Raw genomic sequence first — 26,934 nt, 5'->3', positions numbered from 1 at the left:
CACAGCCATTACCCCGGGAAAGCTGGCTAGGCTGGGTGGCCGGTCACCACTAACCGCTGGAAGCAGGCGACCAGGGCCCCGGGACACAAATACCAGCCCCAGAGTGGGGGTAGCTCTTTTTGCTGCCACACACAGAGGGCTGGCATCCCTCGGCTGGGTCCACAGACCTGCTGTAGCCCCAGTACTGAAGTTGGAGGTGTTCAAAACTTCACACGACAGAGACCATTTTCAGCTCTGTGAGGCCCAGAATGAGAAATAAATTCACATCCTCGGAGGAAAATGGAAATGTCATCTCCTTTTCAAGTTCCTAGTAGTACCTGTACATTCCAAACTGTGGAGAATGAATTATTTGCTTATTTATTTTAATATGGACATTTTTTTAAAGCAAGTTGATTTGCTCCTGGTCATTTCCCACCCCAAGATTTTATTTATTTATTTGACACATAGAGAGCACAGCAGGGGGAACAGCAGAGGGAGAGGGAGAAGCAGGCTCCCCCTGAACAGGGACCCCCCCCCCCACATGGGACTGGACGCCAGGACCCCGGGATCATGACCTGAGCCAAAGGCAGACGCTTAGCTGACTCAGCCACCCCAGTGCCCCTTCCTGGTCATCTCTTATCTGCAAATTCCATGAAGGCTAAAAATTGAGAGTTCTCTTATAATACTCGCTCCTTAATCCTGCCCACTCCCAACACAACCAAATCTTTGTATGATTTCTGGTGGAGCAACATTTTGCTGAGGTGATTTCACAGAATTCTGTAGCCAACACTCTGTTGTCACCGGTCTTCTGGCCAGTGCTGTGACTGCGTGAGCCCACACCCCGGACCCCAGGGCACCCCTGTTCTCTGAAATGCCTGACTCATCCTACCCAGGCTTTCTTGAAGAAAGTGAAGTGAAATTAAGCCCTCCCACACTCCTTTAAAAATGTATCCTCTAAATTCCAGTTGTCGTAGTAACATCTTCATGCTGCCCCGCTGCCTTTTATATATTTTGGTGCTGATGGACCATCAGTTACCATGAGAACAGGAATGTCTTTAAACAGCGAATCTTATGGAGCTCAGTTCTGTGTCATGTGCAAAACAAAACCCACGTCCACAGGGACAGCCTCAGCAGAGCTCTGATAGTTTAACAATGGAATGGGACCTAGAAACCAAGAGTTTCACTTGGTTCTCTGAATTTTATTTTGAAAAAAAAAAGAAAAAGGTGTATTTTTTTTAAAGATTCAGTTCTATTAACTGTCACTCTTCAGTGATTACATTAGTTTTAAAGACTTACTTTTAATTTATTTGAGAGAGAGAGAGAAGGGTCAGAAGGAGAGGGAGAGAGAGAATCCCAAGCAGACTCTGTGCCCTGTGAGAGCCCCAAGCAGGGCTCGATCTCACAACCCTGAGATCATGACCTGAGCCCAAACCAAGAGTCAGACACTTAACTGAGTGTGCCACCCAGGCGCCCCAGTACATTAGTTTTAAATGCATAGTCCTTCCTTCAGACTCGAAGACAGATTTGTTCATGCCTGCCACACAACTGTAGTCATCCCTACCTCCCCAGTTCGACCCTCCAGTGACCGGGCAGTGCCAGCTGATCGGCCGTTCCCTGCAATCGCAGAGCCGAGGTCTGTGCATTGATTCTCTCTTTCAAAGGTGAATGTTGGAAAAATGTAAGCTCTTTTGAGTTCAAGGACATAACACATGCTTCTTCAGAACTCTTTGCAGAGTCCTTTTTGTTAATTGATTTGACTTCAAGCTTTCCATTCTCAAGTACAAAATGAAGTTTGGGCTGAGAATTTAAAAGAGTTCATTTCAGAGGATTTGTGTGTGGGAACCAACTCGGAGGTAGGAAGAAGCCAGCGTCACAGTCTGAAGAGCAGCCTGCGTCAAAGACACACTCTTCACGAAGTCCTATGGCTAGACGTTCGCAGCATGTATTGCGTGCCTACCACGTGCTGGGCGCTGGGCTGCACACGTGGCGCGTATTACCTCATTTCATCCTCGCACTATACGTTCTCCTTTACGCTTTCATTTTTTGAGAAAACAGCCATGGGTATTAGGCAACTTGACCCAAAGTCACACACCTAACTACCCAGTGGAGCTGGGGCTTGATGAAAAGCACCTTGCTCCACAGCCCACGCACTTGACCTCCAAGCTCAGTAAACCTACCTTTTACAAAGACATCCTCAATCCGGGGCCAGTGGGATGCGCTTTGTACATCTGTGCAAACTCGAGCAGCAGACAGCGGCGCTGGGACCATGTTTTAACCGGTCACGCCCTGGGTTCGGTCCCTGTGCATTAGCGCGCTGCCGAGCCTTCTCCAGCAGAAGCAAGCTGGGCTCGAGTGCGAGGCAGAGAATCAAGTCATTGCCAGTGGCCCCGTCCACCAGTTCCTGTCCCTCCGGAAAACAGCGTGCCCCATAAAAGAATTTTATATTTTGACCCCATAATCCCACTCATGGGAATTTGTTCTAAGAAAATAATTCAAAACAAATCTATACACAAAAAGGCATTCATCCAGCATTACATATAACAGCAAAAATTGGCAGCATTGTAAACATCCCGCTATAATGGATCCTCAGGTTAACTACAATACAGCAAGTGAATGGAATACCACACAGCTATTAACAAACAGCTGTGAAGACAACGAAACCATACATTAAAAAGATTATAATTCAACATTCAGTTCAGCATCTGAAAATCTCCCTTCACTAAGACTATGACAATGCTTTTTTTTTAATTAGTGTCTAATAAGATGGCCAACAGACACATGAAAAGATGCTCAACATCACTCATCATCAGGAAATTCAAATCTAAACTACAATGAAATATTACCTCACACCAATTAGAATGGCCAGTATCAGAATGATAGGAAAAAACAAGTGTTGATGAGGACGTGGAGAAAAAGGAACCCTCATGCAGTGTTGGTAGGAATGCAAACTGGTGCAGCCACCGTGGAAAACACTATGGGAGTTCTTCAAAAAATTAAAAATAAAGGGCACCTGGGTGGCTCAGTTGGTTAAAGCGGCTGCCTTCGGCTCAGGTCATGATCCTGGAGTCCCGGGATCGAGCCCCCCGCATCGGGCTCCCTGCTCAGAGGGGAGCCTGCTTTTCCCTCTGACCCTCCCCTCCTCATGTGCTCTCTCTCTCTCAAATAAATAAGTAAAATCTTAAAAAAAACAAACAAAAAAAAGAAATCCCATATGATCTAATAATTTCACTATTGGGTATTTACCCAAAGAAAATGAAAACCCTAATTCAAAAAGGAGATACGCACTCCTATGGTTATGGCAGTATTATTTACAATAGCCAAAGTATGGAAGCAACCTTGGTGTCGATCAGTAGACGAATGGATAAGGAAAATGCGGTACACACGCACGCACCACGCGCACGCACACAGGCGCGCGCGCACACACACACACACAGCAGCGGGCTGCCATCCTTGGTAGGTTCTCGGAAGGTGACTTCAGAGGTGCAGATGGAGCTCAGCAGTCTGACAGAACAGAAGCCTATGGGCTGCACACACCTGGGGACAGACTGCCAAAGAAGTCAAGGCCGAAGGACACCTGGAGACAGAGAAGGGACCAAATGGCACTGGGCGATTCAACTCCCATAGCCAACAGGTGGGCCCGGGTGGGAGGACACTGCCGTTCAAAGCTCTCCCAGTGACCATGCATGGCAAATCCGACTGTGGTCTGTACGATGGTGACTGGTGTCCCAGAAGCCAGGGACCAGGAGGTCCAAGAAGCCACCGCCTGAGGGTCACCCGCTGGCAGGGGCCTGAAGCTGATGAGCTGGCAGGCCCGAGTCTGCCCAGCCTTCAGAGTCCTGCACGCTCGCCTTGTGCTGAGCCTGCCATGAGCCTGACCTCTCAGTCGCAGCTTCTCTGCCTCATTTATCGTTAATGCATTTTACATCCTCATCCAGGAGAGAAAACACAAGGTTGATGTAACTGGGGGAGGCCGTTCACGGAGTAACAGATCCAAGGTGAGAATTAGCAGGTAGGAAGTACAGACTCTGACCCAGGGAATGTCAAGCAAGGCCAGGGATGAAGTGTTTTCTGTGGGAAATGGGTCAAGGCAGGTGGAGGGTCAAGGGGTGGGTGGTTCAGGGGGCAGTGGCCTGTGATGTGGTTCGGGGGCCTCGAGTGGAGTTGTGTAGGAGGCCAGAAAGAGTGCCCTGGTTTCTCCGAGTCACAAGAAAAGGAGGAGAAATAAGACTGTGTGCAGAGGGAGGGAGCCGGGTGAGGAAGGAGTCCTGGGGCAGGGGGAATCACTTCTGCTTCCCACCCCCCACCACTGCGCACTTGCAGAGAGAAAGCCTCTTGTGGGAAGTCTGTGCTGTCCCCCGCTCCCACTCGTACAGGAGATCAAGAACAAAGAGCCTTGGTGGATTTTGTGTTTTCTTATTGTGGTAAAATATACACAACAAAAAATTTGTCACTTTAACCATTTCTAAGTAACTGGTTTAGTGGCACTAGGTACATTCACAACGTTGTACAACCATCATCAGTGCCCATTTTTTAAATTTTCTTTTGGGAGGGGGTAGGGGTAGAGGGAGAGGGAGAATCCCAGGTAGGCTCCCTGCCCAGTGCAGAGCCTGATGGGGCCTCAATCTCACAACCCTGAGATCATGACCTGAGCCAAAATCTAGAGTTAGATGCCCAACTGACTGAGCCACCCAGGTGCTCCCATCACTGTCCATTTACATTTTTTTCATCATCTCAGACAGAAACTCATTAAATAGTCGCTTCCCTTTCTGCCCTCCCCCCAAGCCCATGGCAACCACTATTCTACATTCCATCCCCATGAGTGTACCTATTCGAGAGAACTCATGCAAGTGAGTCATACCATATTTGTCCTTTTGAATCTGGCTTAGTTCATGTAGCATAACATTTTCAAGGTTCATCCATGTTGTAGCCTGTGCCAGAATTTCCTTCTTTTTTTCAGGCTGAATACTATTCCATTGTCTATAGAGACCACATTTCGTTTAACCATTCACTTGTTGATGGACACCTAGGTTGCTGCCACCTTTTGGCTGTTGTGAATAGTGCTGCTATGAATGTTGGTGTATAAGTATCTGTTTGGCTCCCTGCTTTCAACTCTTTGGGGTACATACCTGTTAGTGGAATTGCTGGATCGTATGGTAACTCTATGTTTAGCTTTTTAAGGAACCACCGAATTATTTCCTACAATGGCCACACCAAGCCTTAAGCTATTTAAGTGAAGAATCTATTCCAAAAGCCTCACGTCAGCCTGGACTGGAAAGATGGTCTAAAGTCTAGCGTTCAGAAAGCCAGGGCCTCACTGGCATGTGAAATGTGGGTGCCCTATCCTAGCTACAGGAGACGTGACACCCTGGAGGATCCAGAATAGGGTGACCAAGAGGAGTCATGTTAAGTAAAAAGTGGTTGAAGGGACTGGGGTGTTTGGCCTGGAGCAGAACACATGTCCTCTCCACCAAGAACCGTCTCTCAGAGTGTGTAAGGCTGCCATGGGGCAGAGCTGGTGGACCTTTTTGTAGCCATGGACACAGAGGGGAGAGCCGGGTGAAGCCCACCAGGAGGCCACCTCTGGCCAAATGCTGCTCTGAGAGCAGGCTATAGAGAGGGTTCCTGTGATGGGTCACGGCCAAGGCTCCGTGACCCAGGGAGGGGGGGTCACCAAGAAGACAGCACAGAGCAGGAATCCATGCTTCATGGGACTCTTTCATTGCTCTTCTGTCTTCAACAAATGGAAAGGTTGGGTTCAGATTTTTTTTTTTTTTTGGCAACTGACAAAATCTTGGGCTTTCTTTTTTACACTTCCTATCAGGAAGCATAGTCTCAATACAAATAGTGTAACTGCTGGATTATGAGTTTCATTGTGATAAATTTAAACATTAATCAAAATAAAATATTTAAGAACAATCATCTTATTTGAATGGTTTCTCTAGAAGTTGGAGAAGATGTGATAGAGCTAAGAAGAGTTTTAAGACTTAAAACTCTGCTTTAGGGGCGCCTGGGTGGCTCAGTCGGTTGAGCGTCAGACTCTTGGTTTCAGCTCAGGTCATGATCTCAGGATTCTGGGATCGAGCCCCGCATCGGACTCCACACTCATCGCAGAGTCTGCTTGAGATTCTCTCTCTCCCTCTGCCCCTCCCCCACTTGTGCTTGCTCTCTCTCTCTCTCTCTCTCAAATAAATAAATATTAAAACAAAACAAAACAAAACTTCTGCTTTGCTCAGGTACCCTAACCCTCGGTCACCTCTACAGGTGGCTTAGTAAACAGAACACAAGAGCACAATTGCAGCCTCCAGAGGGTGAGTTTCCTCTTGAAGCCGCCTCTCTGGACCCCTTGTTTCTCAGCCTTTTTGTTGTTTTCTGAGTCTTCTTTATTACAGAAGCAATGCATGCTTCAGATAGTTATTAGCACTATCCAGCAAATATTTCTGGTTCCCCCGTGGGGCACGTGTGGCATTGCTTTTCCCCACTATCATAAAGTGAGGTGTGGCCACGTGGCTTGTTCTGGCTGATAAAATGAGAAGTGATCTGTCACTTCGGGTGGGAACCTTAAGAACCCATGTGCAGTTTACATTTCTTTCTTTCTTTCTTTCTCTCTGCCTGACAGCCTACAACACCCCAAATGCTGGCTGCTCTGTAAGCACGGGTCCCTGGAGGCAGGCCCCCAGCCCACCCTCAATGGACATGGAGCCCGAGGGAGAAAGAAACCTTTGGGTCAGCCCTCCAGGAACTAAAGCTTTAATAAGAAATAAACCTTTGTTGTTTTAAGCCACTGAGATTTTGGGGTTGTTACTGTAGCATAAATAGCTTGTTAGAAAAATCCTTCAACAAATATTTATATGCCAGGGTGCTGGTTATGTCACAGGGCACAAGGAAGCCATCAACAAGCCGACCAGCCCTGTTAGCAGAGAACTGCATTCTAGCAGGGAAGATAACCATTAATCAATCAGCCATTTAATTGTAAAAGTATGGAGACATGGGGCGCCTGGGTGGCTCAGTGGGTTAAGCGTCTGCCTTCGGCTCAGATCATGATCCCAGGGTCCTGGGATGGAGCCCCGCATCGGGCTCCCTGCTTGGTGAGGAACCTGCTTCTCCCTCTCCCTCTGCCTGCCGCTGCCCCTGCTTGTGCTGTCAAGTGGATAAATAAAACCTAAAAAAAAAAAAAAAAGTATGGAGACATACAGAGCCCCGCAGAGCGCATAGGGCACATGACCGGCTTTGGCCCAGGATCCGGGAGACTTCTCTTAGAAGATATGAAGCTGGGACCTGAAGGGTGGCTGGGAGTTACTCAGGGGAAAGGGAGACTCGTGTCCACACAGAGGGAACAATATGAGCAAAATGTCTGAGGCAGAAGGGAGCCGGAGTGGCTGGAATGCCGAGAAGAGGGCGTAGACGTGCTGGGAGGCGGGGAGGAGAGAGTGCCCCGGACCACCCAGCGCTTGTGGACCTTGGTGGGAAGTCTGGTCTCATCCCAAGAGCAATGGGTCACCATGGGAATGTTTGAGGCAGAAGGGTCACATGATCATATCATATTTTTAGAGGGCAACAGCCAATATAGGATTATCAAAGTAAGAAATGTCAAGTGAGGAGAAAATCAGTCCCAAGTTGGCTTTGACCGGCAAGACAAAACATGATGCAGCCCCCAAAACCAACAGCAGGTGGCGCTGCGTGCATGGCTGCCAGCCACCGGGAGCACGTGGCCACCGCCGTGACCCTGCTTCAAGCTGGGGCATCTCTGGGCTCTCACAGAAACTCAGGGATACACGCCGCATCCTCCCACCACCAGAGGGAGATAAGGAACACACTGCAGGGCCGGTGACAGACCTGGATTCTGACAGGAGGTTTGCGTTTGTGCACCAGCAGCAGAAGCCCCTCGGTCCTCCCTTCCACGTTTACGCTCATTCCCTGTTTTAGAGAGAAGCCGGACGCAGGAGGACCCCTCATCCAACAGATCATGATCCCTGTTCCCATTCTCTCACCCTCCCTGACATCCCTGCAGCGTGTGGCCCCACTGACCCCCCTTTTCTCCAGGTTCCCTCACCCTCCTCCTCCATCTCTGACAGCCCCTCCTCTTCCTTCTGTCCCATGAAAGGAGACTGTCCCCATGGCTCCTGACTCAGCGCAACTTTATTATTTCTACAACTGACCAGCCCTTGGTTCCAACCATGAGCTTGCATTGAATACACTGCATCTAAACCTACACTCCTGGCCAACCTGTCTCTCTGAGCCCTAGTCCCAAATTCCCTGGTGCCTGCAGGACCGCTCCCTGGATTTCCCACGGCCACCGCGTGTCTCCCAGGGAGAAGGCCGGCTTCACCTCGCTCGTGGTTTACAGACAGGTGCCCACGCCCCGTGCAGTCGCCAAGGAGGGGGAGCGGGAAGGAGAGAAGTGGTCTAAGGCACGGCCGTGTCCTCTCTCTGGGCTCCACACATCTCTCCTCCACCTCCTGAGGTCCGCTTACTGTAGGTTTCCGCTTTTCCACAACTTTAGCTTGTGGGGAACCCCTGGGGCCGCAGCTGTAGCCTGTGGTCTCTTTCTATGCTTCCTCCAAGCGTCAGCTTCCTACGTGCCTCGTTCTCCAGGTCTTTACAGGACGGAGACTCTGATGGACCCACCTGGTCTTAAAATAGACCAGGCTCGTCGTAGCAGCCAATGGATGAGTTTTTAGGGGTCAGGAGCCTCCCACTGGTCCAACCAGTTGTGCCTGAGGGACGGGACTGGTATTACTGGTCAGGTGTTACTAAACATGAACACCGGGATAATTCTTCATGGGATTCGGGGAGGGGGGCAGTTAGCGTGGTTGACAGGAGTGCTGTCTTTTTGCTGTAATTCATCCCCTTATAGACAAGATCCTGGGAAGAATTTGCTTATGCTTTTTTCTTCACTTCCTCACTTTTCTGTCACACATCTTTCCTCTCTCACCTTCTTTTTAAACACCACTTTTGTATTTTTTTTAAATCTCAAACCTATAGAAAGGTTGAAAGAAAGTACAGTGAACACACAGACCCTTTACCTAGACCAGCATTCTCAACCTTGGCACCATAACATTTGGGGCGGGAGAATTTGTTGTTGTGGGAGCCTGTCCAGTGCATTGTGGGATGTTTAGCTGCATTCCTGACCTCTACCCACTAGATGCTGGTGACATCCCCTCCACTGAGACAACCAAAAATATCTCAGACATCCCCAAATGTCCTTTGGGAGGCAGCATAGCCCCCAGTTGAGAACCACTGACCTGGATTCAGGAACTGACATTCTGTCGTATTTGCACATGCACAAACTGTGTATATACATGTATCCATATGTAAACATACATATATGGATGTATGTATTTCCTCTATACACGTAATCATAGTGAGCAAATGTGGCAACATGTTAGTTTGTGGATCTCTATAATACACCTGAATATTATACAAGTATAGTTACTATATGTGTGTGTCTTACGTGCAAAGAGTGCAAATGTGGCAACGTGTGAAAATATGTATTTTATACACACACACATATATGCACACTTTTTTCCTGAAGCATTTCAAAGTAAGTTGCATACATCATTACCCTTCCACCTAAATAATTTAGCTCCTGAGGACAAGAACGTTCTGGCATATAACCACAATAAGATTATCATGGCCAAGAAATTTACATCAATACAATATTATTTTAAGCCTATATTCATTTTTTCCTCACTTTCCCGATAATGTTCTTTGTGGACTTTTGGTCTGCAGTGTCTCTGTCATGATAACACGGCAGACACACCAGCGAAGGGGAAACAGAAACTAACTGCCCTCCATCACGATGGGACCTGCGCCTCAGCCTCCTCTTCTCAGTGTAAACCGTGCCCATCCGATCCGATTCGTACTTCCTCTATTCCAGTGCTTACTAGCCTTTCTGCTCATCATTAACCATCTCAAGAAAAGAAAGCATTTCCACTTCCAGATGATCTCCTGAGCCTTTAAATGTCTGCCACCCGGCACGTCTCTGTAGCTCCCCAGATGATGTCATCCACGCTGGGGACAAGATCAGAAAAAGCCTCTGCGAGTGCTACCTCCCCAGCATTCCAATAAGCATTACTGCTCAGATACAAGCTCCGAACCAAGCGAGGCAGAGGAGGGCATGAGATATCCCACAAGTTGAAAGACTCAGCAAGCATTTCAGCCCCTGGTTAGGCCGCATTAACTAGAGCCCAGCTCCTCCCCGGGTGCAGTCCAGCAGCGGGCACCGCTGTGGGGGGCGGGAAGGCAAATTCCCAACCCCCACCCTTTGACACGTCCTCCGGGTGCTGCTTGCTCAGGTTTGAGAAGGACTGAACTGGAGTTAGTGCGTTCACAGAAACCACTTGGGTCCGTCCCAGCAGTGTCTAGCAGAGTGGGAAGGTGCTCCCTTTCCAAAGCCCGTCCACAGAGAACCCAGAGGCCCCCCCTTCAGCTTAAGAGCAGCACCAACCTTCACCCGAGTGAGGGCTCCTCTGGCAACTAGTCAGGGTCTCACCTGCGCAGGTGGGACAGCTAGAGGAATGTCACTCCCAGCAAGCTCACGTGCGGTGTGAGCACCCCACTTCTCTAGTACAAGGATTCGTGTGATCGCCTTTTTTCCTCTGATATTTATGAAATCCTGAGTCCTAGGTTGCAGCGTTTCTTAGCAGACTTCGTGAATCTTTGAGATCCTCACCAGGCAACCTGCAGCATCATTACAAGCAATTCAGACAAACTAGATCATCCCCGGACAGGTGCTGCCTTAGAGGCATCAGCTTGGGGCCCACACCTGCGACTGCAGAGCACAGTGCAGGTGTCAGCTTTGGGAACGTGGTGCAACATGCCAGCAAGACAGAGCGGGAGCAGGGATGGAATGCTAAGTGATTCAGAGATGGTGTTTATACTTCAAAATGCCTTTCCTTCCAAGTTTCACATTTGGGGCTTTTAGGCCTTTTGGACTGAAGAGAAAGAACTGCAGTTTTATCTCTTACGTGGATCATGGAATAGCAGCAGAATGCCCATGGCAAGTTTCTAGCACCAGTTCTATAACTCGGGGTCAGAACGTTTAGAAGGAAGCCTGCAGAAGGTGGAAAGAAGATGTAAGTGTGGAGGAAAAGTGTGGAGAAGAGTCCAGTGAAATGGAAAGAAGGGAGAGATGTGTGCTGATTTGCTCCCTTTCCTGGCACCGGGACACGGTCCCCTGTCAGCTCCTTTGAGTCATTTGCTTATATGCCCTAGAAAGGTCAGAGCAGGAGTGATGATCTGTCTCCACCGGTATCCCTGGCTAATTAAAATCAGCCAAGAGTCAGACTGCTGAGAAGAAAAAATTATAGAAACAAAGTATTCATTATTTTTCCTGAAAAAGATGAAAAAAGGAAACAGTGCCCAAGAGAGGGCTGTTCATAAGCAAATCCTGTGCTTTTCGTCATGTCTTTTTTTTTTTTTTTTTTTAAGTAGGCTCCATGCCCAGCGTGGAGCCTGATGCAGGGGCTTGAACTCACCACCCTGGAATCAAGACCTGAGCCAAAATGGAGAGTCTGGCACTTAACCAGCTGAGCTACCTGGGTGCCCCAGGCATGCCTTTTCTATGTAACAAACCTGTTTAGGCAAAAGAAAATAATTCATGCAGGCTAGAACTGCCTTTTGAGAACAAAGTTTATTCTGACCCAGAATTATAATAATTTTTAAAGTCCTATCAATTCCACCATGCTTGGTAGGAATTACTCGGACTCCCCTCCCCTGCCCCCCACCTTGACCTCTTCTGAAAAAGCAAATTGGCTAACTATTGCTGAATTTAGCTGGGAAGTAAAATGCATTTCTTTATCATTAACTACCAGAGAAAAGCACACTTAGCTTGCATCTCAAATTGTCTTCAGTAAAGTCTATTTTGCTTGCAGTAGTTGTGTTATCCTGATTTCTCTTCCCCAAGTTCTGCTCTCTGTGAAATGCTACTAAGTCTTGTTTTTCCCTTTCTTTGATTTGGGAGCACCTGGCCAGCGGAAGCCTCGCAGCTGCAGGCAGTCGGCCACGTTGTGGGCGATGTAGTAGAGGTTCAGCATGGCAGCGGGGCTGAGAATGTCCACTTCCGGTTTCTTCTGTTTCTTCCCGCCAGACTTGCCTCGGCCTTTTCCTCGTTTCCCTTTACCTGGCTTTCAAAGACAAGTATATACGGGGCAAAAATTAGTTTTTATAACCTTGCAATAATTTTCAACATTTCCTGTTGAACATAAGAAAAATAACTCCTGAAAACCAAAAAACTGTAACAGTAACAAAAATTTTTGCATGGAGTGAGAGGAGAAGTCACATGCAGTCTAATTCAACAAATGTGTATGAAGCACCCAGATTAAAAGAGACCCAACCTAATCTAACGGTCGGGTGGACCTTGTCTGCACTGATTTGAACAAACTGTAAAAAGACATTTTTAGGCAACCAGGGACATTTGGTAATATCAAGGAATTATTAATTTTGTTAGGTGTGTTAATGGCATTGGGTCATGGAAGAAAATGTTTACACGTTTCAGAGATGCACACTAAAATCTGAAAGAAGGCCTGAGATTTGCTTTAAAATACTGCAGCTCTCCTACTCCCCCGCAAAAGACAGATCAAACAAATGTGGCAAGATCCTGACAATTTCGGAGTTTGAGAAATGGATATATGGGGATTCATTTTACTATTTTATTTTTGTGTATGTATAGAAACTTTCATAATAAAAATTTAATTAAAAACATTAGATAATCGGATGCCAACACATATTTTGGCATTTGTTATGTTGTAGTCACTATCTCATTAAGCAGTAATGAGGGTTGAGACAAATACAAGGCACTTAGCATAGTGTCTGACATAAGGAAACAGTAAGTGATTGTCCCCATCACTTTATCACCACTAATCCTCCAAGCTGAGTTTCGAGGGAGAGAGGTATTATTCCTGTCTTAAAAATGGAAAAGTGGAGGCTCAGCAAGGTCACCATGCAAACCAGCATCTACCAGCTCAGCACCTGTGCTCTGGCCATGACCATGCTGCCAGGCCAGTGCCTTCTGGGAAAAGGAATGGTTACCATCCTAACGTGGGAATAAACTATCTGAAGTTTTGCTAGGGCCACACAAAGCTGAGTTGACTTCTCTATGTCCTGTGACCCATCCATAAAGTAAGAGATGGAGGTGTATTATTTAGAAAGTGTCTCTTCTATGCAAGGGAAAGGAGAGGAATGTGTAAGTTATCAAGAATACCTGCAAGGGCTAAATATTTGTATAAAATCGATGCCATGTTGATAGCATCTCACTTTAAAAATGTCCCAGGCTAAACAAAGAGAAACATAGTCGATGTATTAAAAACACTAAAATACATTTTTATTAAGTGAAATGGAATACACTCCTAGATAAAAAACTCAGGAATGAAGATGAGAAGTATCTTGCAACACAGGGGCCTGGCTTTCATGTGGAAATCCAAATTTAAAAAAAAAAAACAGCAAAATGAAAACCCATATGATAACTGTATCTCCTGATAAAAGATCCCCTTGGAGTGTAGGATCCATAAGCTCTTAAAATTTGGGGGTCTTGGCTTTATTTATGATTTTATACTTTTTTGCATGTCAACCATTAAGACTTACCCGGAATAACTGCCCCCATAAAGTGTTTTCATCTCTAAAATAGTTTGCTAACTAAAACTCAACACAAAGGTTTGATATTTTTATTCCAAGTTCACATCTTTTTGTAGAAATTGGCAAACTGGCTCTAGAATTCATATGGAAATGCAAAGGACTTTGAAAAAGAGCAAAGTCAAAGGACGAATGCTACCTTACTTCAAGAATTATTATACAGCTACAGTGTATCCAGACAGTATGGTATTGGTGTCAAGACAGACAAATGGATCAATGGAACAGAATAAAGAGTGCAAAAATAGGTCCACACATAGATGAACAACTGCTTTCCAACAAAAGTGCAAAAGCAATTCAATAGAGCATGGGTAACTGATGAGGGATAGAAGCAGAAAAATGTTCTTTAGCCCAGAAGGCTGACCTATAGCCTGCATAGTTCCCATAAGGATCAAATACACACTGGTTGCTACATCCTTAAAGGGTCTCATGACTATCTGTAAATCTCACCGATAGTTAATATTGAGCTGAATGATAAGCACCAGAGAAATCTTGTGAAAGTAGTTTTATGAGTAGAAATTCAAAGAAAACATTTATGATCTAATACTCCCCTCACATCGCCTCCCCCTGAGCACTAAGCATATAACCACCAGCTTTGTACAACAGATGTGCAGCTCTTTCTGCCCAGGGGTCCTGTCCCTGCGCTACTTAAATAAACTTACTAAGCTGCACCTAAAACGTCTCAAGAATTCTCTCTCGACCATCGTGCTCAACAATCCAGCAACAATAATTTCCTCAAAAAATGGGGCTGGAACAATGCATATCCATTTGCAAAAAGAGGAAGCTCAATCCATGCTTTTACCATAGCAAAAATTAACTCAAAATGGCTCATATACCTAAATATAAAACCAAAAAGTATAAAAGTCCTAGAAGAAAATACAGGAGAAAACCTTTATGACCTAGGTTAGACAAAGATTTCTTGGATCTGACACCAAAGCACAATCCACGAAAGGACAAATTGATAAATTCACCATCAAAATTAAAAACTTGTGCTCTTCAAAAGATATTGTTAAGAAAATGAAAAGCAGACTGGGAGAAAATATTTGCAAATCATATATCTGATAAAGCCCTTATATCCAGAATGGATAAAGGACTCTCAAAACACAGTAAAAACACCAGAAAACAAACAAACAAACAAAAACAATAAAACATGGTCAAAAGATTTGAACAGATACTTTCCCAAATAAGATATACATATGGCCAATGCGCACATGAGAAGATACTCAACATTAGGGAAATCCACTTAAACGACAATGAGATACTGGGGCACACTCATTAGAACGGCTCAGGTTACAAACACTGACCAGACCAAGTGTTGGTGAAGATGTGGGGGATCTGGCACTCTCTTACACTGCTGGTGGGAATCCAAAATGAAAGAGCCACTCTGGAAAAGACTTTGGCAGTTTCTTTAAAAGGTTAAGAACATACTTCCCATATGAGCCAGCCATTCCACTGCTAGGTATTTACCAAGAGAAATAAAAGTGTATATATGTTCTAAAACTTGTACATGAAATGTCTGTAGTAACTTTGTGCTAGCTAAAAACTGGAAAGAGCCCAAAAGTCCATCAGTGAGGGAACGGATAAACAAACTGTGGTATAACCGTATACTGGAATACCACTCAGCAATAAAAAGGACTACTGATGCATGCTACAACTACAACATGGGAAAATTTATTTAAAAATAATTCTACAAGTGAGGGATGTCTGGCTGGCTCAGTCAGTGGAGCATGTGATTCTTGATCTCAGGGCTGTGGGTTCGAGCCCCACGTTGGTGCAGAGATTACTTAAATAAAATCTTAAAATAATAATAACAATTATACAAGACCAAAAACCCCTACATACTGTATAATTCCATATATAAAAAAATCCTATAAATTACAAAGTAATCCATACAGGCAGGGCAGATCAGCAGTTGCCCGGGATGGGGGGTGGAGGAGGGCGATACACACAGAAGCAAGAAAAAAGGCCTGATTGCAGAGAAGCACAAAAGAGGCTTCCAGGCGTGATCAACATGTTTGTTACCTTGATCGCAGTGATGGCTTAATGGGAGCATACAGATGCCACAATTATCAAATTGTACATTAAAATATGTGCATTACATATGTACATAAAATATGTACATTAAAATAAAAAGATTTCCTCCAATTTATTGTACATCACTTATACCTCAATAAATCTGTTAAGACATTTTTGTGAGTGAAAACTTTCAGTTTCTCGGCCGGTTGGGTCGGTTCAACACAACTCCATGGCTCCTGGCTGTTTCCGGTCCCAGAACACAGACCTCCCGACTTGAGACTCTCCAGACTCCTTAATGAAGACGACTGGCTCCTACCACACTGGCCTCCCTTCTAGTTCCCAAACCTGCTCCACCGCTCCCTGCTCCCGCCTCTTCCCACAGACCTTCACAGGGGAAATCATTTGTTACTTCTCTTTGTGCGGGGCTCTGCTCAAATATCACCTCTTGAGAAAACTCTCTCAGATACTGTGTCTATATTCTAGCTACAACTAGGGTGACCATATAATTTATTGTCCAAACCAAGACACTTCAACAAACATAAACTGGGGCTGTCCCAGGCAAGGAGGGAGGGTGTACGGATGGTTTCCCAACAACCCTCTCAGCCAGTTACTTTCTAGCTCCTGACCCCAAGCACACCCCACTATTTAATTGTGCTATTTTGTTCATGTATTTATTGTTTCCTAGCCAGAATTTTGTCTATGAGGTCACCACCGAATTCCTAGGGCCTAGACCAATGTCTGGCACATTTGTAGGTATGAAAGTATCTGCTGAGTGAGTACATTGCAACTCAGATGCAATTCAGTCTCAGGACTTAGAAAGCAAACGTAGATATCTGCCCTTGTGAATTTTAAGATGACTCCTTCGTTCATTCAACAAATATTTAACAAATATCTACTGAGCACCAGGACCTGCAGCTCCAGGCTCCTGTCTTCATGAGGCTTATAGTCCAGTGAGGGAGAAATTGCAAACACATTTACTCATTCTCCTGTGAATGAGAGCCCAGGGTCCTTTATAATGACACAGGATGCACAGGGAATGACCTAATCTGGGACAGGAAGGAAGAAGGGTTCCTGAAGAGCAGCCTGTGGGCTGAAGAGCAGGGAATTCCCAGGCAAACAGCTTGTGCAAAGGCTCTGAGGCTGGAGGGAACAGACCAAACTGAAGGGACCTCTCAAAAAAGGTGTGGCTGGCCTATAGGCAACCCCGGTGGGGGCGCAGATGAGTTCAGGCTGGGAAGGTAGGCAGTGTGCAACTCTGGCCTGCAGGCCTTGGAAGCTAAGGTGTTTAAATTTTAACCAAGGGCCAGTGGGGATCCATTAGCTTAAATGGCTTTATTAAACCGTTTTTGCTTCAGTTCCCTAGGCTCTGAAAGAGAATGACAGTACCAAGCACGCACAGTAACCAGGGGAGTGACACAATTTAAATCAAGAGACATCTATTTAGTGCTTTTATATGCAATGAAGTAGAAGGAACACACAGATTTACCAAACACATTTCTATACTAGAGGCAAACGGGGGTGAGGAATGAGGCTTTCCAAGGTGAGGCAAAGCTCCTGTAAGCGAGGTGTAGAAGGTCATGGGGGCTTGGGGAGCAATATGGCAGCAGGAGGTACTTCTGAGCTAGGCCCATGTTGAAGAAAAGTAGATCAAAACTTGAGTTGGGGCAGGTGCAGGAGGCTTCAAGAAGAATGTGGGTCTAGTGAGGGATGTGTTTTTTGTTCATTTTGTTTAAAGTAGAGAAGTTAATATGGCAAATAAAGCTCAAGAGGTTGAGGCCCCTTTACCTTGGGCTCTGAGCGGTACTTAGTTGAGCAGACTGGAAATTCCTGAGGTCCTGGGGTAGGGGTTACAAGGTCACAGCCATTCTGGTGGAGGAGGAGGACAAAAGAGATGGAGAGCCCCTGGACAGAGGTAGTGGACTACGGCCAGAGTCCAGGCAGGCAGTAAGGAGGGCAGGACTTGGCCAGAGGCAGTGAGGGTGGGAAGCAGGTCGAAGGGACTGGATGAGGACTGAGGAACAGCAGTGCTTATGAGTTCGAGGCCAGAAGAATGAACATGCCATTGCAAAGTGCAGAGAAGGAAGTGGTTAAAAGACCTGGATTTTGAACACAGTTGGGAAATGCTCTCTGGTGGAGAGATCCAGTGAGAAGTTGGAGTGGTTTGGCTTAAGATGGAGCTCTGTGAACCAACGACTTGGGGAAGAGATGGAAGTTTAAGGATGTTGCAAGCCTTCCTGGGCATAAAATTCAAGAATTCCCTGCACAAAAGATTTCCTCCAAAGCCTTTCCTCAAACTAGGACTTGAAGAGAGAATCACTCGTTAGAGCCTGCAGTCCGGGTCGCTCGGGCGCTGGTTTTCTGCCTCTAAATCCGTAGAGGAGAATCCTGCACAGGACCCAGGACAGCGGCAGCAGGGGGTAAGTGCCTGGGCCAGTCCCTGTTGACAAAGGGCTGGCACTCTGGGGTTTCACACCCTGATACCCGCCTCTCTTTATTTCCCACATATATGGTTATGAAAGTGCCTCAACAGAACCAAGGAACGAAAACTAACCAACTCGCAAAAAGAGGGCTCAGCCTCATCCTGCTTCGCTGTTCCCTTTGGCGCGTGCAGACCACCTGGGCAACCGGTCTCCCCGTCATCTTTGTGCCCCAAGTGTTCAGATCACTAGGCTGGACACCCCCTCCCCAACGACAGGAGACGGAGGTGCCCATCTCGTGGCGTGGGTAACAAATCTTGGTAAAACGTGCTTCAACGAGGCAGAGCAGTATTAAACTAATTTAGCGAAAGCCTCGGAACTTCTTATATTTAAATAAGACGTGTATTACCATGGTAATTCCTCAGTCGAGCAGGTAGGTGAGCGTGGCATGGGTTCCCAATCCTGAAATAAAGAGAGAGAGCCCAGTTCTCCGCATCGCCTGGGGGCGGCGCCCCCGCGCCCATCCCTGCTGCCTACCCGGCTGCCTCCGCACTCGCCAGCGAACCGTCGCAGGCCCGGGACCTCGCCACGCTTCTCAAGAGCCCCAGACGCCCACGGCAGCCCGGCGGGGTGAGGGGGCAGCCCGCCACCCAGCCGCCCCCACGCGGAGCCTGCGCACTCACCGCACCGAGGCAGCGGGCCGCGTGACCCACGGCGAGCACGCCCCGGGCACTGGGGCGGGGCGGGGGGGCGCCGGGCTCGCGGGCGCCGGCGGGGCCGCGCGCACAAACGCTGGGCGGTGCGCGCCGTGGGGGGCGGGGCCGCGCGGTGTTCACCTGTTGCCGGGACACCGGGGCCCGGCGCCCAGCCGTTGGGCCCGGCGGGGCAGTCCGTCCGTAGTCCCGCGCCGGCCTCGCCGCGCTGGCTGGGCCACCTCACCTCGCGCGACGGCGACGACGGCCGCGAGTGCCCGGAAGCCCAGCCTCGCGCTGGGGGGCGGGACCGGGCGGTGCTCTGGCGGGTGTGGTACGTGGGCTTGGTTGGAGTGGGCCGGTTCCGCCGTAGGAGCCGGGCCCCTCACTGGCTGACCTTGGAGAAGTCGTCGAAGACTCCGGGACCTTATTTTGGGAAATGACATACAGCCTTTGAGAGTTGAAGTGGGGGAAAAAAAAAATCCCGGGAAAATGTTCATAAAGAGCCTGGTACAGTCCCAAGAGAGTAAAGGCCTGAAAAAAGGTTGTTAGGCCCGAACGGGAGTAAGGAAGGCTACACAGGAGGTGCAGTTCCGTCTCCAACTTTGTGAGTTCATCCCGATAGATGTTTACTTGTGTTCTCCAAGGTGAGCAACCTTTTTTAGACTCGTTTTTGTATGCCTCATTGGTAGTGAGAGACGTTAATGGACTAATGGCCATGATTCAGTAGAAGTATCCCCTTCATTCTAGCAAGGCTGGCCACTTCTTCGTTCTCATGGATGTCTGAGCCTAAGTCAGTGTTGCTCTCCTCTTCCCCTCCTCCTCCTCCTCTAAGTCTCCCCGCTTGCTTCTGATCTGTGCATTATGCCCCTTGCTCATCAGGACTTCACTTAGTCATCTCATGTCTGTCTGCCTCCTGCTGCATTCCAAGTGCTGGCTGATCTCAAAGTCCGGTCTTTAGTTCTCTGCTGTTGTGCCTCAGTGTCTCCTTACCTGACAGGTCATCTGATAACGTCAGCGACTACCTCTCTTGGGATGACACAGCCCCCAGCAGAAAGAATGGCCTCCATTTGAGCTCCAGTCTTCAGGCCACACTATTCTCTGGACTGAGGGCATCTCTCCCTCTGTGAGCCGCTCAGTTTCTGTTGTCAGTGGCAACACACTGCTCTCCCAGTCTCTTGCCCTCCGTCATCTCTAACTCCTCTCTCCAATGCTGAGTCCAAGGCATGAGCATCCCCTGTAAATTCCATTATGGAACCTCCCCTTGACATTGTCATCATTCTAAACTAGACCTTCATTTCATATTGCAGATAATAGTTAACACTGAAGGAGCACTGATGTCAAGCCCCTTGTTGAGCACTTTGCACACATCATGGCATCATTATTTCCCTACAACTAGTGTGGTAGTTTCCATTATGTTCTCCAGTTTGCTCGAGGCCATAAAGAGTAACTTGCCCAAGTTCACACAAGCAGAGTCAAAGCCAGCTCTGTCCATCTGTCCAGCTGGTGCTGTTAAACACTAAAATCATTCAGGAAGACACCCCGGGCGTGAGGCCAGAAGATGTGGGTTCAAAACTTGGCCTTACTACTTATTAGTTATGCAATTTTCTGAGCTTCACTTTCTTGCTTTGGGTTACTGTGAAGGTGATGACAATGTCAAGGGGAGGCTCCATAAAGGAATTTATGATGGAATGCAGGTGAAAATGCTTTGTGAATTCAAAGTTATCTCCAGTAAGCCTTGCTTTAAAGGATATAAATTTGTGGATTAGGGAAAATGGAATGGGGAGAGGCTGGTAAAAAGGTACAAACTTCCACTTATAAGATGAATGAGGTCTAATGTATAACATGATGACTATAGTTAATAATACTGTATTGAATAGTTGAAAATAGCTAAGAGTGGAACTTAAGTGTTCTCATATATAAAACTGAGGTGAGGAATGTGTTAATTGTGGTAATTCTTTCACAATGTATATGCGTGTCAAATCATCATGTGTACACTTTAAATATATTACAGTTTTGTCAGTTATACCCCCAATAAAGCTGGGGGGGGACAAAAAGCTATAAAGCACAAGAAAGCATGCTTTGTCAGTAAACAGGCAGAACATAAAGTGGTCTAGTGACAATCGGAACAACTTCAATGGCAGCACCATTTTCCATCGATCAAGTGGATCTTCAGCCTTTGCACTAGAGAAAGGCTTCGCACTCACCTGCAGGGAAAGGAGGAGGGCTGCTGAGGTGTGGGGCTGAAAGACAGACTTTGTTATATAACACAGCGCAGGTTGCTGTTAGAATAAAAAAAAAAAAAAGTCGTTGACAATGCAGGCATTTTTCTTAAATACCAGTCCACTTAAGAATCATTTAATGTTTAAGACTTAAGAATCTTATCTGTTTATTCTGTAAGAACTGAACAAATTTTCCTGTGTAAACTGGAAGATGAGTTAAATTTAGATAACTATTCAAATTCACATTAGAATAGCACTGGTGGGGAACCTGGCTGGCTCAGTCAGAAGAGCATGTGACTCGATCTCGGGGTCGTGAGTTCGAGCCCCACGTTGGGTGTAGAGTTTACTTAAAAAAAAAAACCTGAAAAAGAATAGTACTACTTAATTTTATCTGTTTATGAATATACATCCTTATGTCTCCTTTATAAATAGTAATACAAACTGTGCTGTTCTTTAAAAAAAAATAACATTGCCAGAATTGAAGCATGCATTCTTAGAACATCTAAACTTAGAATATTCTATGATTATCTTTCTTAGAAGTTGCATTTAAAAATTCTGATTTCCTCCTTTCTACTCTGGTCCCTCCCTCTCTTCCTTTCTTTTTATCTCATTAAGTTCAACAGTATAGCACTGCATTCACTTCATCCTTTATAGCTCTAATATTGTAGAGGAAGTTACAGAAAAAATAAAATGTTCTTTGTAGGTAATTTCCTCTGGCCGGCCACTAGGGTCCCAGCAGTGAGAACCTTGGGGTGCAATAAAGACCAGCTGGAGCGGACAGGAGACAAAATTATCTAGAGCAAGGGTCGGCAAACTCAGTAACTATTTTAGGCTTTTCAGGCCTTATGTCATCTTTTGCAATGACTCTGCTGATGTAGAATGAAAGCATGTATAGACAGCATGTAAACGAGTGAGCATGGCTGTGTTCCAATAAAACTATCATGGAAACTGAATTTGAATTTTATAGAATTTTCATGTGTCATAAAATATTTTTCTTTCATGGATTTTTCCCCCCAGCCATTTAAGAATGTAAAAACCATTCTTACTGAGCTCATGGGCTGTATGTATAAAACCTGCCAGTGGGCCAGATTTAGCCCCTGGGCTGTAGTTTGCTGACTCCTGGACTAGAGAATTAAAATGCTATTAATTATTCTTGCTGGGTATTCTTTGATAGGGAGAGGAATGAGGTGGGAAATAAGAGTAATCAGCAATTATTGAACACTCGTGTTTAGCAAGCATTATTCTAAGCACTATATGCACATCGACTCATTTAATCCTTACAATTCTAGAAGGTAGGTAAGTAGTATTATCCTTATTTTACAGATGGGGAATCTGAGGCAGAGAGAGAGGAAAGAACTTGTCATTCTTCACACAGCTAATGCAGAGTCTGCATAGCATATCTCACCAAGTTGGGTTGAGCACCCTCAGTCTGAGCCGTTATGCTGTATGGCCTTTCTGGGTAAAATATCTCACATCTACCGTGAAGACATATTTTCACAGGCATCCACATGGAGGATCTTTGTCCTGCCAGCTCCATTAAGCATTTGAACAAAAAGTTACAGAATGTTCAAACTAATGTTTCCATTTGGAGGCAAGGGGACAGATGGTATTGTCATATTTAGTAAGGAAGTCACTGTCACTGAAGGTGTTTGAGCAGAGATGGGATGACTTTTGTACTCTTGTAGTTCCTTAGAAAGACTTTGGTTATTTTCTATAAAATATGTAAAAGTAAAAATTTAAAGTCCTTGCTTTTTGAAATTTAAATCTGGCTAATTGGTAAAGGAGCAAACAGCCTAAAAACCTCCCCATAGCCCACTCAGGGACAATCTCATTACTTTTACAGGATCTGGGAGTCTGAATGTCCACAGCTTCTGTTAGGAAATTATATTTCAAATCGCTTTGGCCTATTGCTATGAGAACTGAGTAAATCTCCCTTGACCTCATCCCCACCACCACACACACATATACAGGCATGTGTGGGCGTACATACACCATTCTTCCCACCTATACCCTTTCTTCTTAACTGAAACATACTTTAAAGCAGTGTTAGAGAAGAATGATTTAATTATTAAATATATTATTCAAGAAAATATTAATATGGAAAGATAGGTCTCTGGGATAAATATGATAAAAGCAAGTATAGGACAGAATATGTTGTGCTCCCATGTATGAAAAAAATATTGGGGGCACCTGGGTGGCTCAGTCGTTAAGTGTCTGCCTTCGGCTCAGGTCATGATCCCAGGGTTCTGGAATCGAGCCCCACATTGGGCTTCCTGCTTGGCAGGAAGCCTGCTTCTCCCTCTCCCACTCCCCCTGCTTGTGTTCCCTCTCTTGCTGTCTCTCTCTCTGTCAAATAAATAAATAAAATCTTAAAAAAAACAAAAAAACCAAAAATGCCAATACCTAAATGTATTCTTCAATTTTACACCTGCTTCCTTATGTCCAATCCTTTACCTAAGCCTGAAACTTTCTTTACTTGAATCTTCTTTGACTACATCAATAGCTGCAAGCATCTTCCAAATAAAAGTAACTTCCTTCAGGCCTTGCCTTACACCTCTAATAATGATATAAAAGTAAATTAATCAATTTTGCTACTACATGTCTGATGATTGTTAGTGGGTGTAGTGGGTTGAATGGTGGCCTCCCAAAAGATATGTCCATGTCCTTATCCTCAAAAACTGTGAATACTACCTTAATAGCAAAAGAGTGAATATTACCTTATATGGCAAAGATGTAATGAAGCCTCTTGAGAAAAGAAGCTTACCCGGGATTATCCTGACGGGTCTTCAAATCAGTCAGAGGTATCCTTAGAAGAGAGAAGCAGAGGGACTTTTGAGAGAGAAGAGGAAGCCATGTGACCACGGAGGCAGAAACTGGAGTGACATGAAGCCAGAAGCTGCCAGAAGCTAGAAGAGGCAAGGAAATGATTAGAGACTTTGGAGGGAGTGAGTCCTGCTGACACCTTGATTTCAGACTTCTGGCCCCTGTAACTGTGAGAGAATATATTTTTCTTGTTTTAAGCCACCCAGTTTCTGGTGACTTGTTACAGCAGCCCTGGGAAACGAATACGTGGGGAAGAAAGTACAATTAATAGCTAATGTCCGTTGTTTGGATTCCATAAATGTATTCATGTTTCTTCTGGCTCAAATAATACTGTAAGTTGATTGTATTGAGGTAGTTAATTCTTTTGTAGACATTTCAGTTATTACTACTGAATCTATGACATAGTGAGATTACTGTCAGTGAAAAGATTAGAGGCTAGATAAACACGTAGCTGATACTAATTAAAGGAATTCTTGGTTGGATGGAGATTGTCTTAGATGATCTGATCCCTTCAACGCAAGAATACATTTCCGTGAAAAATCTTCCAAATATTGAGGTTTAACATTTTAAGGCTAACATTAGAATAGCCAAACATTTAGAAAGTGCATTCACCCGGAAAAGGTGTTTGAAAGTATAAAGTACTCAGGACTTACCTTCTATAAACTTTCCATACCAGGACTTCTGAAGGAATACCAGAGTCCACTGAAAATTCATTAGTGGAAAAAAATGAGTAAAATAACTCATGTGCTTTCCCCAAAACCACCAATTAGGACTTACCCATGCCAACATTTCCAGAAGTATTTGCATGTTGCTGTACAAAATGCTCTGCCAATATAGACAGAGCTTTGATCTAGCCCTTTGCTCTACCCTATTTTAGAGATTACACAATTCCTTATATTGTTAAACTGCCACCATATAAATAGCTCACTGTTGAGTGGTGGGATTATACGGGAGGCAATTTTCTTCACTATCACTATATTCTTCTGTTTTTTTTTTTTTTGGTTGAGAGAAAATGAGAAAGCAGGAGGCCAAGAGGCAGACAAAAGTTTTATTTAATGTATAGAGAATAAAATCATGCTGTAGACATTTTTACTCTAAAATATATTTTATGTATGTATGTATGTATGTATTTGATATCTCTCGTGTTGAAAAGCATCATATAAAATATCCATTAAAATATGTATTAGTATTGAATACATGTAAGAATAGCAGTAGCTGCTCTAAAACTGACTGGTGTTTCACAAAAGTTGTTTATAAATTCCATAATATTTTGTAAGACATTTTTATTACAGAAAACATTTTATCATACCATTACAGAAAAGTCTGGCCTGGAATTATAGTATACGTAGAGCAGATGTTAATTGACCATGCCCAGTATTTCTGAGATAGTGGCAGGACTTTCTTTGCTTCCACAAATTACCCTAAACATACTTAGCACCTTCGCAGAGTGCCAAAGAGTTGCCAAGTTCACACTTGACCTAGCCTGGATATTAAGGTGATTACTTAGCTCGTCAATAATAGCACTGATGAGATCAAAGTCACAAGTCTGATGGTTGTATGAACCAGTGTCATTTTTGTTCCAGAACTACAGCTGCATATTTAGTCTCAGCTAGTTTTATTGCAAATATAGGTCATCTCAAGAAGGCCTAGAGGAAAGACTTCAAACTCATCACAACTACTTGTGGGAGAAAAAGAGACCATCAAAACACTCATTCGTTTCTAGAATTGTCTTTATAGAACCAAGATTATTATTAGATGAAGAGCTGGGGGTACTATGTACACAAAAGTCAAGAAAGTCACAACTGAAAATATCAGCATAAAGCACTGAAAAATGGGTGGTTTCAAATGCAAACTGGAGAGCTGTGGAAATTCTCAAGAATCTCTAAGAAAGCCCTACCACCAATCTCAAAATCTCACTGAGAAGCTGCTGTGACTCACTGTCTACCCATATGCCTGGTTGCAACTGCCTTCCGTAGGTAGAATGTACTTCTCTGGCCCAGTGTTAGGTTTGCCCCATGTGAATGGCTTTTTGCCAATGGAGTATGAGCAAAAAGTATGTAAGTATGACTTATGCCACATCCAAGCAGGAGCTTTAAGCACCCTCCAGGTGCTTGCATGGTATGGTTTGGTGCTTGCTTCTGCCCTTTACCATGAGATTTTGTCCCAGGCAGGAGCTATTCCATCAGCCTCATGCCAGAATAAGATGATGTGTGGAGCAGAGCTAAATCTAGCAAGTTAACCTGAGTGGAGCAGAGCTGCAGCTGATCCCCAGACCCAGAAAGAAGAAATAAAGGTTTGTTATAAGCCATTGAGATTTTGTGGTTGTGTTTATATTAGTCTACCCCCAGGGAATACTACACAAGATTTTATATATTCATCTTCTTTATATATTATTCCTTTCTATATCTGTCTTTAAGACTCTTTTATGTTGAATTAAAGACCAAATTTCTAACTCCAGTTCAATTTCTTTTTATTAAAGTGCTTTCAGTAGATAAACAGTGTTATCAACAACACAAACTTTACTGAAGTATTCACAAATAAAAATCCTCTATAAATCACTCAAATAATGTCCTTCTAAGTAGTAACAGTAATCACCATTGGAGGTTGGTTAATCTGAATTTATTCCTAACCACACACATGGGTTCTCAAATTGGAAGATTCAAATCAGTTACTTTAACATATGGGGCTGGCTGTCAATACCTGAATGCTATCCCAGCAAGTCAGCAAAAAAAGGTTGTGATTTGAAACTAATCACTTTTCTTGGTATCTCAGTTTCTCCATCTGCACTGAGAATTAATCTTCCCTTAAGAGAAGACTTGTAAAAAAGTATGAAATGTTAAAGCTTAGCATACTTCTATGCCTCAGCATTCATGTGCATATTTTTAAAAGGGCAACTTATTTGTTCTTGACACAAACTAAATACTATATGGCTTTAAGAGAAATAGATTGATGACTGCTCTTTCCTTGAAAATTGTCTTTTCAGTTAAACCACATTAAAATAGATTAATAGGGTTCATAGATGATAGGCTCAGTGAATTACTTTGATTGCAGCGAGGACAGCTGTCCTACTCAGGTAAAATTTACAAATTATTTTAAGAAGTGTCATCCATTACATACTTACATTCTTCATTACCTTTCCATAAAAACAGAAGTCCTGCT

General features: G+C 44.9%; 1 protein-coding gene across 1 annotated transcript; it reads right to left on the bottom strand.

Moving 5' to 3' along the window:
- Positions 1-11,603: 11,603 nt before the first annotated feature.
- SMKR1 (small lysine rich protein 1) lies at positions 11,604-24,489 on the bottom strand. Its single transcript, XM_088018376.1, has 3 exons — positions 24,429-24,489; positions 18,875-18,972; positions 11,604-12,104 (listed from the first exon to the last, which is right to left on the bottom strand). The coding sequence occupies exons 1-3, from the start codon at positions 24,487-24,489 to the stop codon at positions 11,907-11,909; spliced, it is 357 nt and encodes a 118-aa protein (XP_087874502.1). The 3' UTR covers positions 11,604-11,906.
- Between the last annotated feature and the right edge of the window lie 2,445 nt (positions 24,490-26,934).

This window comes from Eumetopias jubatus, unplaced genomic scaffold (assembly GCF_037043125.1).
Source record: "Eumetopias jubatus isolate StellerSeaLion01/CBP00866 unplaced genomic scaffold, mEumJub1_p1.0 scaffold_14, whole genome shotgun sequence".
In the NCBI taxonomy this organism is placed as follows: domain Eukaryota; kingdom Metazoa; phylum Chordata; class Mammalia; order Carnivora; family Otariidae; genus Eumetopias; species Eumetopias jubatus.
This window is presented reverse-complemented; position numbering and strand designations above follow the sequence as displayed.